The sequence below is a fragment of the Takifugu flavidus genome, chromosome 1 (genome assembly GCF_003711565.1).
Source record: "Takifugu flavidus isolate HTHZ2018 chromosome 1, ASM371156v2, whole genome shotgun sequence".
Taxonomy (NCBI): domain Eukaryota; kingdom Metazoa; phylum Chordata; class Actinopteri; order Tetraodontiformes; family Tetraodontidae; genus Takifugu; species Takifugu flavidus.
Genome location: NC_079520.1, coordinates 8,024,451 through 8,042,360, shown reverse-complemented (window position 1 = coordinate 8,042,360; position 17,910 = coordinate 8,024,451). Strand labels below are relative to the sequence as shown.

General features: G+C 44.5%; 2 protein-coding genes across 2 annotated transcripts; one reads left to right on the top strand and one right to left on the bottom strand.

Annotated features, from left to right (window-relative positions):
- Nucleotides 1-411: 411 nt before the first annotated feature.
- ercc1 (excision repair cross-complementation group 1) lies at nt 412-3,973 on the bottom strand. The gene is made up of 9 exons (XM_057027774.1): nt 3,790-3,973; nt 3,209-3,616; nt 3,037-3,140; nt 2,818-2,917; nt 2,554-2,630; nt 2,363-2,462; nt 2,203-2,274; nt 966-1,034; nt 412-868 (listed from the first exon to the last, which is right to left on the bottom strand). The coding sequence occupies exons 1-9, from the start codon at nt 3,847-3,849 to the stop codon at nt 812-814; spliced, it is 1,047 nt and encodes a 348-aa protein (XP_056883754.1). The 5' UTR covers nt 3,850-3,973; the 3' UTR covers nt 412-811.
- Nucleotides 3,974-4,448: 475 nt separating this feature from the next.
- sona (SON DNA and RNA binding protein a) lies at nt 4,449-12,929 on the top strand. Its single transcript, XM_057045266.1, is given in 13 exon segments — nt 4,449-4,625; nt 6,029-6,097; nt 6,331-6,538; nt 6,813-6,840; nt 6,914-6,989; nt 7,062-7,103; nt 7,106-7,635; nt 7,638-9,158; nt 9,391-9,653; nt 9,728-10,239; nt 10,365-10,843; nt 10,923-11,007; nt 11,169-12,929. Coding segments are annotated over 11 exon segments (3,762 nt in total). The 5' UTR covers nt 4,449-4,625; nt 6,029-6,069; the 3' UTR covers nt 10,998-11,007; nt 11,169-12,929.
- The last annotated feature ends 4,981 nt before the right edge of the window (nt 12,930-17,910 follow it).

The window sequence follows — 17,910 nt, the reverse complement described above, 5'->3', positions numbered from 1 at the left end:
ACCGAAATCTGTTAATACTTATTTTGTTGCTCATGAAGAACAGTGTTTAATCGATTTTGTTAGATACTATGATTTGTTTCAAACTAAACTGCACGCACGTAAACTTTGTGAAAATGTAAGGCCGTTCTTAGAGTCACTTCCGTTATTATAGAATTTCCGAGGGTACCGAAAGGCAGCAACAAATTAGGCCAAGATAGGCAAGTACCGGTAATTTTTTTAAACCTCGCTGTTGTTTTTAAATACTGAAATCAATCCACATTAGATTGACCAGTGTTCAAATTTGTTGAGGATGTATTGAGAATATTGTATAATTTAGAAAAGACAGACTGAAATTTTTTTTTTTTTATAACTGTATAAAAGTACAGTTGTACAAAAGTATAATAATAAGTAATACAAGACACAGACACTCAATACTGTATTGTGAAAATATTTCTTTAATTTAAAAATGAATTAATCAATGAACAATCCATAATGCAAGCTTAAGCACTCACTTAAGAACATAAAGCACAGAATCAATGACCAATTGATCAGTCAAGGTTAAATTCTGATATAAATCTCAGCCGGGTTTTAGTTTGGCAGCTTTCAGATTTCATACATTTCCTCAAGTATTCAATATTCCCCAAATCCAAAGAGAATCCTGAACAGGAATGAATTATTTATCCACCATGTTCATGCTCCTGGAAGCATTGAAGGACTTCATAAAGCAGAGGTTTCTAATATTTGATTTACTTCCCTGAAAAGTAAACGATCCCTCGTCAGCATGACGATTGGCACTATAGAGCTGTTTTCTGCGGGGCTCAGTATGATCAGATCAGGTATTTTTGGACTTGAGGAAGGGTTTATGAAAAACATCGTAGAGACGCCTCGCCTGCAAACAAACATGTCGTCAACACAATTAATTAAGACATGTTCCATCTGCTTCATTTGTTGTATTATATCTTTCTGATTTCCTTCATTGTTCTTACTTTTTGTGGCCCAAGTCCTGGACAGAGAACCAAATCATCCTTAGAAGCATTCATGATTCCTTCTACAGACTGTAAATAAGCACAACAGCCATCACCTGAGCAGACTGCTGAACACGATATTTCTATACACAACGGGGCAAAAAAAGTGTTTATTCAGCCACCGATTGTGCTCCCACTTATAATGATGACAGAGGTCTATAATTTTCATCATAGGTACACATCCAGGAAATCACATAGTAAGATTTTAAAATATATATTTATAAATTCCTGCATAAAATAAGTATTTGGTCAATAACAAACGTTCAACTCAGATTTTCTATTGGGTTGATGAGGTCTGAAGACTGGCAAGGCCACTCCAGGACCTTGAAATGTTTCTTACGGAGCCACTCCTTCGCTGCCTGGCTCCTACGGAGCCACTCCTTCGTTGCCTGGGCGGTGTCTTTGGGATCATTGTCATGCTGGAAGACCCAGCCACGGGCCTGGACATGTGCTGGCTTAAGCAGGAGGACGCATCTGGCACTGCAGGATTTGATTCCCTGTCAGCATAGAGCGCTACTGATGGTAACCTTTGTTGCTTTGGTCCCACCAGCCTTGTAGTTCGGGGATTTTTGCTCACCATTCTTATGATCAGTTTGACACCATGGGACGAGATCTGCGTGGAGCCCCAGATCAAGGGAGATTATCACTGGCCTTCTATGTCTTCCATTTTCTAATAATTGCTCCCCCAGTTGATTTATTCACCCCACGCTGCTGCTGGTGTCCATCGACAGCTCTTTGGTGTTGGCCATGGTGGAATTTGGAGTCTGACTGTTGTTTGAGGCTGCAGTCAGATGTCTTTTATACAGAGATCGAGTTCAAACAGGTGCCATTAGTACAGGTAACCAGTGGAGGACAGAAGAGCTTCTTAAAGAAGTTGTTACAGGTTTGTGAGAGGCAGAAATCTTGCTTTTTTGTAGGTGACCAAATATTTATTTTACGTGGGAATTTATTAAAATAATTCTTTTAAAAAACCTACAATGTGATTTCCTGGATTTTTTTTCTCCACACGCTCTGTCTCTCAGTTGAAGTGTACCTATGATGAAAATTACAGACCTCTTTCATCATTATACGTTGGAGAACCTGCACAATCAGTGGCTGGCTGAATACTTTTTTCCCCCCATTGAATTTATTAATGCAGGCTGTGTAATATTACAGAGGGAACATATGATCTCTGTGTGTTTCAGGCAGTGGTACTCACGGAAAAAGTGGAGAGTAACGTAATGGCGTCGGTCTTGTTTATGGACTTGACTGTGGTCAGGCACTCAGTAACCTAAAATCAAACAAGCTCAGCATCAGTTCTCGCCAACGTTGCATGATGTGATGCATCCTGCCCTATCAAACGCCACAAACTGCCTCACCTTTGATAGATAGTCCTTTTCAACTTGCTCCTTTAATGTGTCTGCAGGTTTCTTCTCATATGATTTGTATGTTTCCAGGTACCGCCCTGCCTCCTCTGGACTGTCAAATTAACAACAAAACTATTACAGATCCTTGTTTTCTTATTGATTTTTAAAATAAATCTGTCTCCTTAATGTGTTCTAGATTGTACCTCCAAGCCAAGACGAGAGTGCAGTCAGCCATGACACAAATTCGAGCCAGCTCTCTCAAAGCATGATGAGGGTCTTTCTTTAATGGAAAATGAAATATCATAGAGTATTAAAATTAATTAGTTGATTTTAAAAATGTTTTTTCTGTGGTGTAGTTGTGCATGCTGGAATTCTTAACAACATACAAAGAAAAATACCTGACTTACGTTCTGCATGCTGTTTAACACAATTCTTTACAATAAACATTGACTTTTTTGTAAACTTACCACATCTACTTGTACTAGTAACACTCGCAGGGTGAAAGTCTGTCCGAGAAGCTTCAGACGATCGTGGATATAATTTGGATTGAGATTGTGATACCTTAGGCTTTGAGATGGGCCCAAAACAACATTGGAAGGAGGACAAGAAAACAAATGTCAATGTAAAAAAAAAGAAGATCATTTGTGTGTATAATCTTGCCTTTTTGTCCGAGGGGGTAAACATACCTGAGGAAGAGAGCACAAGTGGTCTGACCTAAAACATAGTCTGGAACAACATCTCCAAATTCCCACGGGACACTCCTTATGTACTTCAGAATGGGATTCCCCCTCTAAAAAGAGAAAAACGCATGTTTAAAACTCAGCCCCTGCCATCAATAATATTAATTTCCATGCATACCTGGCGTGGGCTAACAACAATGCTGCTCCCAGACCCCACCGGTTTTGGTCCCTGCGGAAGATTCGGATCTGAAATTGAACCAGTTCCTTCGATGTGCTGGGTGGAATTCTGAGTGGCCTCAATTGTCTGCAACCTATTAAATCCATCTTCAGTAAACTTAGCAGGGTCCTGAACTCTCTGGGGTCCTCCTGGGACGCATGACACCGAAGCTGACTCTTTCTGGATCACGTTAGTCTCTTCAGCATCTTCAGCTCTGGCCACTTTGGAAGGAGCTTCCCTCGGGGGGGCAGCGGCTGCATTGCTCTTACTCTGGACGATGAATTGTGCATAGGACAGGTGCTCAGAGCACCGTTCTGCAGGAGATGTTGCCGAGGTTTGTCCTTTTTTGAACAAGGACTCATACTGCGGCTGGAAAACAGTAGCGTTAAAATCCCGTTTGGCACATTGATGTGCGTAAGACAGTGGCGTCTTTAATTCATTAAAGATTCTGGGCTAATATCACATGAGAAAGCTGCAACATTAACGTTGCGTCCGAGCGGTTGCTAACGTGTGCTAGCCGCTGTCACCGAGGAAACACCTACCTGTGGTCTTTCCTTTGTGAAAGTGGAGTCATCCAGGTTGATATTAAACCTCTTCTTCATTTCTTTTGATTAACAAAGATTTTTCAATCAACCACATACTTAGAGCAGAAACTCTTTAAACGATTCTGCTTTGCTACAGCCTCCTAATGATCGAGCCTTTGCATCAATGAAAGTACTTCCGCTCGCACACTTCAAAATAAAACATATTTTCCTAAATAAAGAGGACCCTCTGTGTTTTGTTTAACACCATGATTTGATTTGGTTATACTTAATCACCTGACATTTAACAATGATCTGACGATGCGCAGTGAGTTTTTATTGTTACCTACTGATTACTGCCTGATAAGTAAGATAAAATGCGTTCTAGTTCAAATACAACATAAGCAAAAAAACAAAAAACATGCAGTTATATGAGTTCAAGTGGGACGTGCGTGGGACAGACGTCAAGTGGGACAGTTATGCAGTACATTTATTCGCCTGCATTCGTGCTTATTTACGAAATTCTATACTTTGTATAGGTTGCTACTACAATTCAATTTCCCCACGGGGATGAATAAAGTACATCTTAATCTTAATCTTAATAATAAAAATGGTGGAGGGTTTCGTAACGTAACAGTTGGTCGTCGAAGAGTCTGGAGTAACTATGGAGACAGTGACGCCGCCATTCAAACCGCGAAGCATGGCATCATGGGATACCCTTCTCTCATCATGGCGGATCAGGTGGTTAGCTAATGGTGCCGCTTAGCATATTCAACGATTGTTTGTTTTCTGCTATATTCTGCTACGTGACTGCAGCAACCGACCGGAAACCGGGTAAATTCGTGTAACCGCTTGAGGTGCGCAATGAGCTGGTTAAATTGTATTCTTGGTTAAACATAAAGTGAATTATCTCAATAACTAGCTGTATGTGTGCTAACCTAGCTAGCATAATCCTCGCTGATGAACGAACTGCCCGTGTATCTCCGCTTAGGCCGCTGCTTTAATGCACCACGTTTATTTTCAACCCAATTGTCTGATCGGTATCCTTGCAACGTAATTGAGTGTTTACATTTATATATATGTATATACGTTTAATTGAAAATCACCTTTTGTGTATTCGTTTCGGCGTTTTTAACAATCTACAGCTATTTTTGAGTAAATGTTCGTTACAATAAACCAGGTCAGTGTTTAGCGTTATCTAATATGTTAAATACACGAGTGTTTATCTTATTCATTTTCATAAATAATTGCAGCATGAGAGACGCCATTATGCGTTTTTATGTTGGCTATTTCGTGACTGTAAAAAACAAAAACTTGGATGTTACTGTGTTTGTTGGCTAACTTTAGCATCACCTGAAAGCGGCAACTAACGCTAGCAATTTATTTTGTTGTTTGCACAACGATAGGGTTGTTGTTTTATTGATTTTAGGATCTTTGATTGGCAACGTGTTTAGGTGACTATTCAAACGGTTTTTATGATCTTAATTTGACTGTTGGATCGCGGTTAAAGGATTTTAAGCAGCAACGCACATGTGTATTTAACGTGGTGGCGGCAGCTTTATGATCCATCAGCAAAAGTTTCTCTTCCTTCATTTGATCGACCGAAAGCTGCTTAACATTTTGTGACGAAGAACTTTAAATGCGTCAACTCGCCTATAAAGGAACATGTTTGGCTATACAAATTCCACCTGCAGTGTAGTTTGAACTGTCAGAAACGGTGCAACTGAAAAACTGGTTTTCATGTTCGGCAGAACCACAAATATTGCTCAAATCTTTGGTTATCTAAGCTTTTGACGTCTCTCGTTTATACAATGGTAATATTTGGGGTTCGGTGCACGCGGCATTGTGGTCATTGGGCTGTGTTGTCTCGTATAAAGACACGTTTTTGTGGGTTTCGGCTGTTTCTGAAATGGGTTTGCTATTTTAAGTGACAAGTGAACTTGAAATCTTAACCTCTGTATCGAATTATAGTCTCATTTATTCTGACTGTCATCACAGGTTCCTATGAGACAAACCATTTGGATCTTGGCCTTTGATCTTTAATCAAAGCCCCTCATCAGTTCATCCTTGGCCCATTCTAAATATTTCCTCTGGCGGAGGTTATGATATGAATATCGGGATTAGTTTGGTTACTCAGTTGGGGGTATCTTCCGATGCGCCTTATATTCCTATTCAGATTGGCACCACCTTCTAAACACAGACATGTTTTATTATTTCTATAAATCTATGTTTAATTTCCTGTGTCTTTTTCGTTAGCCAGTGTTGAGTGCGGGAGGAGTCCTCCATTGACAGCAGCACACAATGGAATGTGCCGTGAATATTCCCACAGGTTTGTGATGGCAAACTTCAACCACTTTGTTTCCCTTTAAATGACTTCATCTCACAGTACAGTAATTTACACATTTCAGAGAATTTGGTAAAGTGTATTCCAACCTTTTCAGTGTTACGGGAATTATAAGTAAGCGACGGGATTTTACAAGATGGCATTCTGAAGAATTGACTTGCTCCACGTGATTTCTTTTTTTAATCAAAAACTTGCTAAACTTTTGTTGCCATGTACAGCTGAGGATGAGGCGCCTGCGAAGGATGATATTATCTCCAAAGAAACGAGTGAGCCCCCACACAAGAAAAACAAGAAGCACAAAAAACACAAGAGCAAGAAAAAAAAGAGGAAGAAGAAGGGAGAAAAGGAGAGCAGCTCCGAATCTGGTGCCGAGTCCGATGTTGAGCCACCACCTCCTCCAAAACCTGTTCGGACCACAAGATCAAGGTCAGACTTAATTTGCACATTCAGTCATATACCTGTTGATAAATGCATCGGGTACAGAATTACAATACATCATATATTGGAAATGTTTAAAAACACTGATGGAATCTTGAAGCAAAATTCCCTTTTTCTTCTCAAATGTGAAGCTTTTGCATTGGCCCCTAGTTTTAAATACAGCTGTAAATCTGCCTTTTCTATAAAAATCCAATTTCTCCAAAGTGACAGCTGAGGATATTCAGATGATAATCATTTAATTCAAACAATTATAATTTAACAGAAGAATTGAGGTTTTGCACCTTTTACAGGTAGTCATCTTTTATTTAGATGTCCAAGAAATCGCTGTTGATCATTTTGAGTTTTTAATGTTTATCATTTCAGTGCCCGATTAGCAGCAGTACAGGCGCTGCAGACAACACTGGACTAAAAGAAGAGAGCAAAAAGGACGGCATTTCAGGTAAGAACAATTCTGACAGTGTTGGTTAATCCCTTCAGATGTGTTTTGCTAAATGTTCTTTTTACATCTCAGACACGGGTGATGCAAAATCTAAAAAACATAAAAGAGCCAAGAAGAAAAAAAGAAGAGAAAGAAAGATGAAAAACAGGGGAAAAAATCCCCTTCACACTCCCCTTCCGAAAGCAGCTCAGCCACAGGTTCTGAGTCTGAAGGAGACGGAGGTAAAGGAACGGGCGATGGCAAATATTCGCCAGCGGTCGCTTCCATGACGCAAGATCCAGTTTCCAAACTGATAACAAAGAGTAATCCGGGGGAGGAGAAAGAAGCTCTTGTTACAACAAAGTCTGAATTGTACGAGATTAAGAAAGAGGATATCGTGGACATGACTGTGTCCCCATGTGCAGGCAACACCAATGGGTCAGAAAATGAAACACGGTCCCCCCCTGCTGGCCAACAGGAGATGACACCAACAGCTGCAGCAGATGTGAAGGCGGAGGACGCTGTTGCCGACGGTGCGTTCGCTCATACCCATGAACTCCCTGACATCATCCCAAAACAGGAAGGCCCTCTGGCAAGAGATGAGCCCGCCCTGAAGGATCAGAGTAATCTCTTTCAAACCTCAAGTGTCAAAGAACCTGACTCTCTTGTCCAAAGTCTCCCTCCCCTTCAAATGCTGCACAAATTAAAAGATCAGAGTCAAGTCGTAGTCCCTCGCCAACCCCTCAGAAAGCAGCAGAAGATAAAGAACGCTCCAGGTCGAAGGGGAAATATTCCACAACCCCTTTAAAGAGTCGACAGCTTTCCCGCTCGCGCTCTCAGACCCCGAAATCTAAAAGGAAGTCACGTTCACGCTCCCCGGCATCACCTAAGAGAGCTAGCTATCGGTCCCGGTCTACCTCACATTCCCCCACACCTAAGAAAAAGGTGTCAAAGCCTCGAAAGAAGTCTCCTAAAAGGTGGAAGAGTCCTTTATCGGTTTCCCCAAAGAGAAGCAGAATTTCTCCTAAAAGGAGGTTATCAAGATCGCCAAAACGTAGTAGTCGGAGGTCTCCCTCCTGGTCGCCGAGGAAAAGTCGGAGGAGGTCAGGATCCCGTTCCCGTGGAGGAATAAGGCGCTCCAGAAGCCGTTCACCTAAACGAAGTGGAGCAGGAGGCCGGCGTTCACCGTCACGTTCAAGGTCGCGCTCCGTCACTAGAACCCGGCGCTCCCGAAGGTCCAGGTCACGATCCGTGTCAAGGCGCGCAGGCGGTAGGCGCTCCAGGAGTTTATCCCAACCTCGACGTAGGAGATCCCCACCCCCTAGATCCCGCCGCTCCCGATCTCGGTCTGGTCGCAGGGCCAGGCGGACCCGATCACGGTCTATCGTTGTTCTGAAGCGCAACCGTCGCTCCAGGAGCCCCCGTAAACGGAGCCCTCTGACCCGCAGGCGGTCTCCATCACACTCACCAGCCAGAAGGCGCTCTTGGACCCCTGTCAGGAAAAATCGTTCTCCACTGAGATCTAGCAAACGGTCTAATTCCCGTTCCTTGTCTCGTCGGGGACGGTCCAAGTCTCTCTCACCACGACCTGGCAGAACAAGATCCAAATCTCCTGGGAAGAAGAGCAGAAGGTCCAAGTCTGTTTCTGTGGAGAAGAGGTCCAAATCGAGGTCCAGGTCAGAGTCGAGTGATAGACGTTCGGAGAGCTCCTCCAATGTCGGATCCACAGCCTCCTCTCCCACTAAAGAACAAAAGCCAAATTCTTCTCAGATCGAGCAGGTGCCTGAAGAAAAGCCAACGGTGGAACCTGAAGGACCTGTTGAAGGACCTCTTGAAAGACCAGTTGAAGGACCTCTTGAAAGACCAGTTGAAGGACCTCTTGAAGACCAGTTGAAGGACCTCCTGAAAGACCAGTTGAAGGACCTCCTGAAAGACCAGTTGAAGGACCTCCTGAAAGACCAGTTGAAGGACCTCTTGAGAGACCAGTTGAAGGACCTCCTGAAAGACCAGTTGAAGGACCTCTTGAAAGACCTCCCGAGGGACCTCCTGAAAGACCAGTTGAAGGACCTCCTGAAAGACCTCCTGAAAGACCTCCCGAGGGACCTCCTGAAAGACCAGTTGAAGGACCTCTTGAAAGACCAGTTGAAGGACCTCCTGAAAGACCTCCCGAAAGACCTCCTATTACAGCAGGTGAGACCTCATCTGTTTCCAAATGTGCTACCGTGTCCGGTCAGTTAGCCCGACTGTGAGCCCTGTTGTTTTCCATAACTCTGCATTCTAATATTTACAATATTGACAATTTTATCTTCTAGTTTTGACACTTGCCTGTATTTAATTTGTGTCTTGCAGGTAAATGGAAACCCATGGCTCCAGCTGTCATCACCTGCCCTGATGTGGAAAGCTAGATCATTTGCTGGCCCAGGCTCGAATGCCCAAAAGCGAAAAGAAAGAGGAGGTTTGTGCCGCTTCCTCCCAGGAGCAGGATGTTTCCAGGTCAAGGTCTGCTTCCAGAGAGCCTGCGTCTAGCCCAGATAAGTCCCAACATTCGGAGGGCTCGGATGAAGAGGAACATGCTGCATCTCCCGTTAAAGCCCTCCCTACAATCCCGTCACCAGCAGGTGGGGGGAAAGTGTCGCAGTCCACTTCATCCCCGCAGAGATCCTCATCGGTGAAGGAGCGGTCCAGGTGTGTAACTGCTGCTGTCTGTCAATAGATGCTGCGCAGGTGCATTTCAACCCAGTGAATCTGCCTTTTCTTAGGTCCAAGACTCCAGTAAGGAGAAAAGATTCCGTCTCTCCTGAAAAGAAGAAAAGACGCTCAAAATCTCGGAGTCCTGTGCGTCGGCGGAGGTCTCGCTCCGTGCGGCGCAAGAGGTCGAGGTCCAAGTCCCGACAAAGAGCCCACAGGTCCAGGTCTCGCTCTCCAGCACGGAAAAGGAGGTCACGTTCACCGAACACACGCGGGAGGAGGAGGTCCAAGTCTCCGGACAGAGGCAAGCGGTCCAGGAGCCGTTCCACGGGGAGGAGGAAGAGGTCCAGGTCAGGGGACAGAAGCAGGCGCTCCAGATCCCGGTCGACAGATCGCAGGCGCAGGTCTCGCTCCAGGGGCCGCGGAAGGCGGCCGGTGTTTCGGAGTCGTTCTTTCGATAGGCGCGACAGATGGAAGAGAGAGCCGAGCCACTCTCCAGTTCTCATTCTTCGGAAACAGCGGCGCTCTGGATCCCGGACACGGCGAAGTACAAGCAAGACTCCTCCAAGGCTCACCGAACTGGGTAAAGTATTCGCCTGCAAGTTTAACTGAGATAGTAAAGGATCTTTTTTTTAGCCAGCAGCTTCCCTTTCTGCCCGGTGCCACATTACATCCTCCCTCTCACATTTTGTTTTTGTCTCATCTCAGATAAGGACCAGTTACTCGAAATAGCAAAAGCTAACGCCGCTGCCATGTGTGCTAAAGCTGGGGTGCCCATTCCCGAGAGTCTCCGGCCGAAAGCCATCCTCCAGCTTCCTCTCCCTACTCCATCTCCCGGCCCCCTCTCCTTACCTTTACCTCTCCCTCTTCCCATGGGCATGGGAATGCCCAACATGCCCAACATGGGTCCAATGGGCCTTCCCAATATTCCAGGAATGCCTGCTATGTCAAACCTCTCCATGAGTGCCGCCGTGGCAAGCATGACGGCAGCTACCATGACGGCTGCCTTGACCAACATGGGTGCCCTGGCTGCCATGCCACCGCTCGCTCCCCTTCCCACCATTACCAACAAGCCTCCCCCGTGCCTTGCCCCTCCAGCGCCAGCCGTCAACCTCGACCATATTGAAGAAGCCAAGCGGAAGGTCACTCATCAGGCTAACATACACACCATTAAGGAGCTGACTGAGGTAAACTGGCAGTTATGCCACGCAGGCCGTTGTTTACAGGCACAGCTGCTGTAACATCTTTTGTTCCTTGTCGCCTTAGAAGTGTAAAATGATCGCAAACAGCAAGGAGGAGATGGCCATCGCTAAACCCCATGTGTCAGATGATGAAAGCTAAATCCATCGAGGTGAGTTTATCTGTTCTGTTGGTGCCGTCAGCATGTCCGAATGACACTCCCTCTTCTGGCTAAAAACGATCATTACAAATCTACTCGGCGCTATTGTGCATTGACCTTGTTTCTACATACAAAGCTGCTCCGTTCAATCCTGCCTCTGTCTTCCCACACAGCCGCACCCCTCCAAGGACTTAATGAAAATGTAACAAAATAGTAACCCGAGCGTCGTAACCCACCGTGAAGACCACCCTAGTTGTCACTGCTACACATAGGAGCACCAGCACCAGCCACTGCCCCGCTCTCCCAGTTCTACAGTGTGTTTCTGTCCAGGAGAGGGAACAGCAGACCATCACACCAGTGACCTCCAACTGGACAGACTGGCAGGTTTATACCGTTCTGTGTCTGTGTGTATATACTGACTTCAGCCATCATGTCCTCTGTGTTGCTGCGTATTCCAGCAACACTGAAACTATTTAGACTGAAGTGGGAAGAAGTAACTAGGGACACAATTGTTTTTGTAAAATAGTTTCTCTGAATTCATTTTACTTAATATCCTTCTTGAAAGATTGTTTTAAGCTCAGATTGCTTTTTGTTGTTGTTGTTGTTGTTGTTCTGCTGTATTTTCCCCAGTTTTCCGAAGTTGGTGATGCTGATTCTCACATTTGTCACACACATTGTTGTGCCAAACTGGATTATTGGGACTGAAGGTCAATCCTAATAAAACACTGCAGTTTTAAATTCATTGCACTCCATCAGTCAGTGCTGTCCCGGGTGTCAATTTTTCATTTTTCCTGTGTTTTTCCCCCCTCCTCAAGCTGATCCTATAGGTTTGATATAGAGTTAAAGACATTTCATGTTCAATAGTGCATATGCTCATTCTGAATGGTATTCTAGCCGCTTTTTAAAATCTCATCTGTCTCCAGGGACAAAAACATTTTACACATGTATAGCGCCCCCACGTGTATTAATGTAGTTCTCACTAATGATCGAGCTGTTCCAGGCTGAAGTACCGCTGTGTTTACCCACACGTGCAAAGTTCTAATTATGTCATAATTCAGATGATGGTCACTTGTAAAACCTGACCCTGGAACAGGTCTTCCCCATTTCCCCAGTTCTGATGGTCCAAACGCCTGCTTCAGCAGCATATCAGGTTTTCTTTATGAAAGAACGGTGATTCCTTCAAACCCAAAACTGTAACTCAAGCCGATTTTTGCTTTCTTTGAAGATTTTTCTTTCTCTGTCAAGGTTTGACTGAATATATTAAAATGTTGAATTTCTGTCACCAATGCTGTGATGAACAAGTTTGATTTTATTTAGAGGACGCAGCTTATTTCTCTGGGATGACAAATTTCTGGCAGTTGCAGCGTTTTCAGTGTGTATTGGACAATCAGAGTAGTTTCAATTTTTTTTTTTAAATCAAAATGGAATTTACAGTTCAGCTTCCCAGGTAGGACAGAAAACATAAAGAACAGATGGTTTATTAAATGTAAACGACCCACGAAACCTCTTTGTTCAGTTGTCCTTTCACCTCAGCTGTTTTCTTCTGTACATACACTATTGCATTTGCTGTAGATAAGCAGGAATCGGTGCCCCCCCCCCCCCCCCCCCCCCCCCCCCCCCAAATACAAACAGGTGATGCGAGGACAGCGATGAGTTCGGTGCTCTGGGAGAAAATGTCGGGTTTTCTCATGTTCAATTTATTTTCAGCCAAGACTGAAATATGTCCTGTACTATTAACTTGTCATGTCCAGGGTTGTGGAGCTGAAAGATAACCTGTCTAAATAGGGCAGTCTTGATAAAAACTTGAGCTGTTTTAACATCAGATAAGAAGAAAATGCATTTTACCAATTTTTTTTTCTTCCCTTTTTTGGTTATTTCTGTATGGAAATGCCTGCTTTGTACATAAATGTGTTGATTAAAAACCTCAATCATCAGTTTGTACTTGTCCTTTTCTGTGATCACCTTTCAACAAATTGTGGATTTTTCTATCAGTGGGTATAAAAATGAAGACTAACTTTTCTTTTCCTTGCCTGTTACTGACAAATAACATAATCTTGAATCTGTCCTCGATTTAGCCGCTGTTTCAAAAGTATCCACAGGGTGGCGCTATTTCCCTTTTTACCGTCTCAACAGTAAAGCATCAAACAAAAATTTTCTCCTTTGACAAAAATCAATTATAAAATATTATAGGCTTCAGTGAAAAATAATACATCTGCTGCGTTAAATGCACACCACTGACGTTTCTAATGTTCTCTGGCTAAGAGCTGCCAATATTTATTAAGACCATTATTACTGAACGGTTGTAAAAAGGACTGCAACGTTTAAAACCATCAAAACAAGACAGGCATCCAAACATAAGGTGCCAGGATCTGTCCATAAGTGTGTTTATATGTGTCATCTTTCACATCATCTCCCACCTCTGAGGCCTTGGCAAATCTGGAAGGAGATGTGAGCAATAGGGATGATTCACAGCATTAACAGCATGAGAACTGAACACATGTGAGGGAGCTGCTGTGTGTGGAGGATGTGTATCAAACTGCAGCAAATTGTGTGGATCATGGCTACAATTTGGCAAAACAGACAGCAGGGCAGGTGAGGGTTCAAAGGTGTCCACTACAAGCTCCCAGAGCTCACCTCCTGGACAAATTAGTAGCTTCTCCACACAGCCGGTCCATCGGTTCTAATATGCAGTCGCCATCCATCCAACCATTCTTCCATAACTCCTTGCTATTATTATTCATCTCCCACCCAATAAACAGTCAAAAAGCAAAGCTCAATTTGAAATGCTGAATCAGCATCTATATTTGGCTTCGTTTTCTTCACCGCTGAGGGAGGTTTAGTGTTAATAATCCACATTAAAATGCAGCTGAGGCCTGAGGACCTTTGTATACCCTGGACCAGCTACAATATTTAAATTTCATGCATGCAATCATATTGGGTCGTAATCAGCAATCCATGTTGTCGGTGTGTGCACATGCTTATTTAAACAACCGCCATGCGTGTCTGTTCTGTTTGTGGGCTGCATACTGAGCAGCTAGTGAGTCATTGGATTTTGCAGATCAATGGCTGCCGGTCGATGGATGGTTGAGTGCTTTGCAACGACCACCCATTGCAAACACTCTGCCCACTCACTACCCAGGAAAGGAGGTCACGTACACAAATTTCCTTTGCACTACACGCACGCACGTGCACACTGAGGATAAGCTGATGAAAGCAAGCCGTGGTGGAGCCCTAAATCAGAGAGGAACTTGTCTCCTTACAATGCGAATGAGGCTAACGAAGACAACGGAGACGTGCAGAAGGAGGAAAGAAAGGAGGACTTGAGGGTAGCGAGAGAGGCGCTGTGTAATGAAAGAATGAGAGAGCAAAACTGCAGTGAAAACAAAACACAAGGGAGCTGATTTTGCTCAGGAGGGCGTGCAGGACCGGGCCAAGCTCTGGAGGTCTGCGTACTGGTCAGAGTCGCACGGCAGGAAAGGTCACGTCTTTGACTGGACGTGTCGGTTTGTCGTTCTGTCAACTGTGTGGGTTGTTTTTCTTTCCGTTCCTTTTTTTGTGTATGTCTGAACACATTTCAGCTGCGATATGAATGCCTGTGTCCTTGACAAGGCTGTATCCTGCTGCCACCGCTGTACGTTCAGACATGTCTCACGCTGGAGGAGCAGCTCGATGGACCCGTGAAGGAACGGTTTTACTCCATTCATGCTTTTTCCTGTTCAAAACCACTTATTCCTAATCCAAGTTTCACAGAATCTCTCCCAGCAGTCATTGGGTGAGAACCAGGAACAGACCCTCGATGGGTCTCTAACACACACACACACACACACACACACACACACACACACACACACACACACACACACACACACACACACACACACACACACACACACACACAGAAGATGCCAAATATCGTACACTGTGACAGAATCAAAGCCAGAACTTGCTAACAGGGTATTTATCCAACTCCATTTACTGTCCATCACTGCAACTGACTGCAGTGATGGACAGTAAATGGGCAGTTTGGGTGAAAACAAAGTGAGATCGTATCTTTGTTTTACAGAGGTGGCACAACCACACAATCCTGCCTGGACCATGCCCTCACTGCAGCCTCAGAGCGTATCCTGCCGTTAATTCCCTCAGGCTCTGGCCCAGGGCTCTGCCTAGCATCCCCGAGGACTCTGTATACGTACAGCGCGCACGACACAAGTTCGTGGCTTCCGGACTCCAATGCAGCTGCTGTAAAGTCAGGATGGAATGACCATTATTTATGATGAAGCACCGGTTCACCAAAACGGTGCAGGTGGGCCGATCTGGAGGTAGCATGTTTAGGAGACCATTTAAAAGGAAAACAGCAAATGTCAAGTTTCTTAAGATCCTTGGCCTGGCCTGAGTTTGGCAGCACGGCTACCTTGAACTTGCCATTTCCCATCCATCTTTTATGACTAGACTTTTTTCTTTTCTTTTTTTTTACAGTACATAAAAGAACCTTCTACCAAATTCAAAAGCTGCATATTCAGATTTTTATTTACATGCCACCTCACAGCATGATTTCCTTTAAAAACCCTTTAAGAGTTGTCGTATTTGGTGTCAAACGTGACCACGAGTCAGGAATCTGTTAGGAATCTGGCCTCTGCTTAGCTGGACGTGGGTCGTCCAACTTCATCCACAGGGACGGAGGAAACACCGGCAGCCATCGCAGGGTTGACCTATGAAGTCAGCCACGGAGACGAATGATTCCTGACTGTAGCACGTGTCTCATGAATGATGAGAACATCACGGTGGCACATGCATACGTGTGTGTATGTCTATGTGTGGACTGTGACTCCACATTGATCTGTATGGGGAGGACTGTGTTTTTGTGCCATAAATTTTGTGTCACGTTGTGGTGGAGCATCAATAACAGCAAGGTTGTGTCCCTGTGCGTGTACACGTGTCCTCTTTTTGCGTGTGCGTGTGCGCTTGCGAGACAGCCGCAGGATTGTGTGTGTTAGTTCCAGTCCATTGCTTCAGACTGAGAACATCGGCGTGCACGTTTATGTGCGTGTGTGTCACACAGGGAAAGGTATGATGATGTCCACACAGACAGAGGTAGATCAAGGTTAATGTGCTCGTCAGCTGCGGGGAAGGAAAGTTCTTCCTGCGTCTGTGCTGATTAACCGCATGTGGTCAAGCATCACAGGAGGCAGCGGCTGTGTTTGCACCTCGGCCAAACCAGATATTCAACCACAAGCTGTAAATAAACTTTGTGGTCAACACAAACACTAAAAAGTGAGTACAAAATATGGGCTTTTGTTTCCTTTGTGTATGTACCGCTTCCATTCCTAACACCGCTACCTGTATTCTCACACAACACGAGTGTGTGCACGGTGCATGTGAAAGTTTCGGTCCAGTGCCCTCACCTTGACATACAGATGTTGAGATGTGCGTCCATGTCAAGCTCACGCTCAGAATACCAAGTCTGCGTCAGCCGTACAACAATAGAAGGTCTTGACACTACAAGGTGCAGTGTTTGTGCATGTGTGCGTACGTGTGTGTGTGTGTGTGTGTGTGTGTGTGTGTGTGTGTGTGTGTGTGTGTGTGTGTGCAAGAGAGCACGAGCCTGGATTGCTGTGCTGTATGTTGAGCGTTCTTTTTTCCTGACTGGCTAGAGGCTCGTGAAGTACTCACAGAGCAATAACACCTCTGATATTATAAGGTGCGTTCATTGGTGTAGGATATTCAGACATCATCAACTCAAGCCTACTGGCTAATGCAAAACATATTTGTTGTTTTCAGAGAAACAGCACACGGGGCTGAAAAAAATCCAGGTTTAACATCCTGCCCACCTGCAACAGGCTAATCAAATATTGAAATCTGCAACAAACTAATCAAATATTGAAACCTGCCACTGGGCCGACAAGTTCTCACTTTGGTTCCCTGAGTGGTCTCTGGCTGACTGAGAGGTCACATGTTCTATTCTTGGATAAACTAATGTAATATTAAATTAGCGCCTGGGCATCTCAGAGGCCGGTACTCGAGCTCCAAATTGTTTCAGGGAGAATTTATTCTTCAGGTTTGAGAAGGTCATGAAACAGGAAGTAACGCTCACTTCAAGGCCCCATTCAAAAACTAGAATAACCATCCATCATGATCTTGTCATAAAAGAACTCAGTACATGTGGGCAATCTGATCACAGGGTGCACATTTTCTACAATGGGTGACACAACGACAATGGGTGACGCATTGTCAATTCCCTCTCCTGCAAAACAATTGGCCAATAAAAACATTCCAGGTGTAACCGCTGCTTTTGCTGGGATACTAGCACGGTAGGTTAGCATCAAAAAGACTCTTCCTCTTCTGAAGTGGTCTAGATGTAGAGCAGTAAAGGTTGTGATTTTGACTGGACTTGTTGGTTCATTGTGCCTATAATGTGCCTTTAAACGGAGAGCAGCTGTGTATGTGTGTGTGTGTGTGTGTGTGTGTGTGCGCACATACATTTCAGTTTAAATATGAGCCAGATTGTTGTTTACAGGCCAGAATTAATCCGGCTGTCACGGTCATATGTTCATGATATGTATGTATCTTTTATTCTCCTCCTCCTTTACCCAGCTGGCCATCAGCGCGGGGGGGGGGGGGGTGGGGGGGTCTGTGAAGGACCAGGAGACAATCTGGATTGCAGGAATACACCCTGATCAGGTCAACAGTCTATCACACACACACACACACACACACACCACACACACACACACACACACACACACACACACACATACACAGCTGCTCTCCGTTTAAAGGCAATGTGAGAGAAGCGACGGCTTGATGAGCATCGTTTGTTTTTGTGATACAACACTGTCCTCATTCATATTAATGCTGTAAAAGAATGTTCAAAAACGGGCCAAAGCAGTGTGAGTGTGTAGTAAACTGTCAGTGCCT

Excerpts from the sequence above, each read along its gene's own strand:
- ercc1 (XM_057027774.1), bottom strand. The coding sequence starts at position 3,849 with ATGAAGAAGAGGTTTAATATCAACCTGGATGACTCCACTTTCACAAAG. Across the intron at positions 3,617-3,789 it reads TCACAAAGGAAAGACCACAG|CCGCAGTATGAGTCCTTGTT; the intron begins GTAGGTGTTTCC and ends ACTGTTTTCCAG. Across the intron at positions 2,463-2,553 it reads ACTCTCGTCTTGGCTTGGAG|TCCAGAGGAGGCAGGGCGGT; the intron begins GTACAATCTAGA and ends TTAATTTGACAG.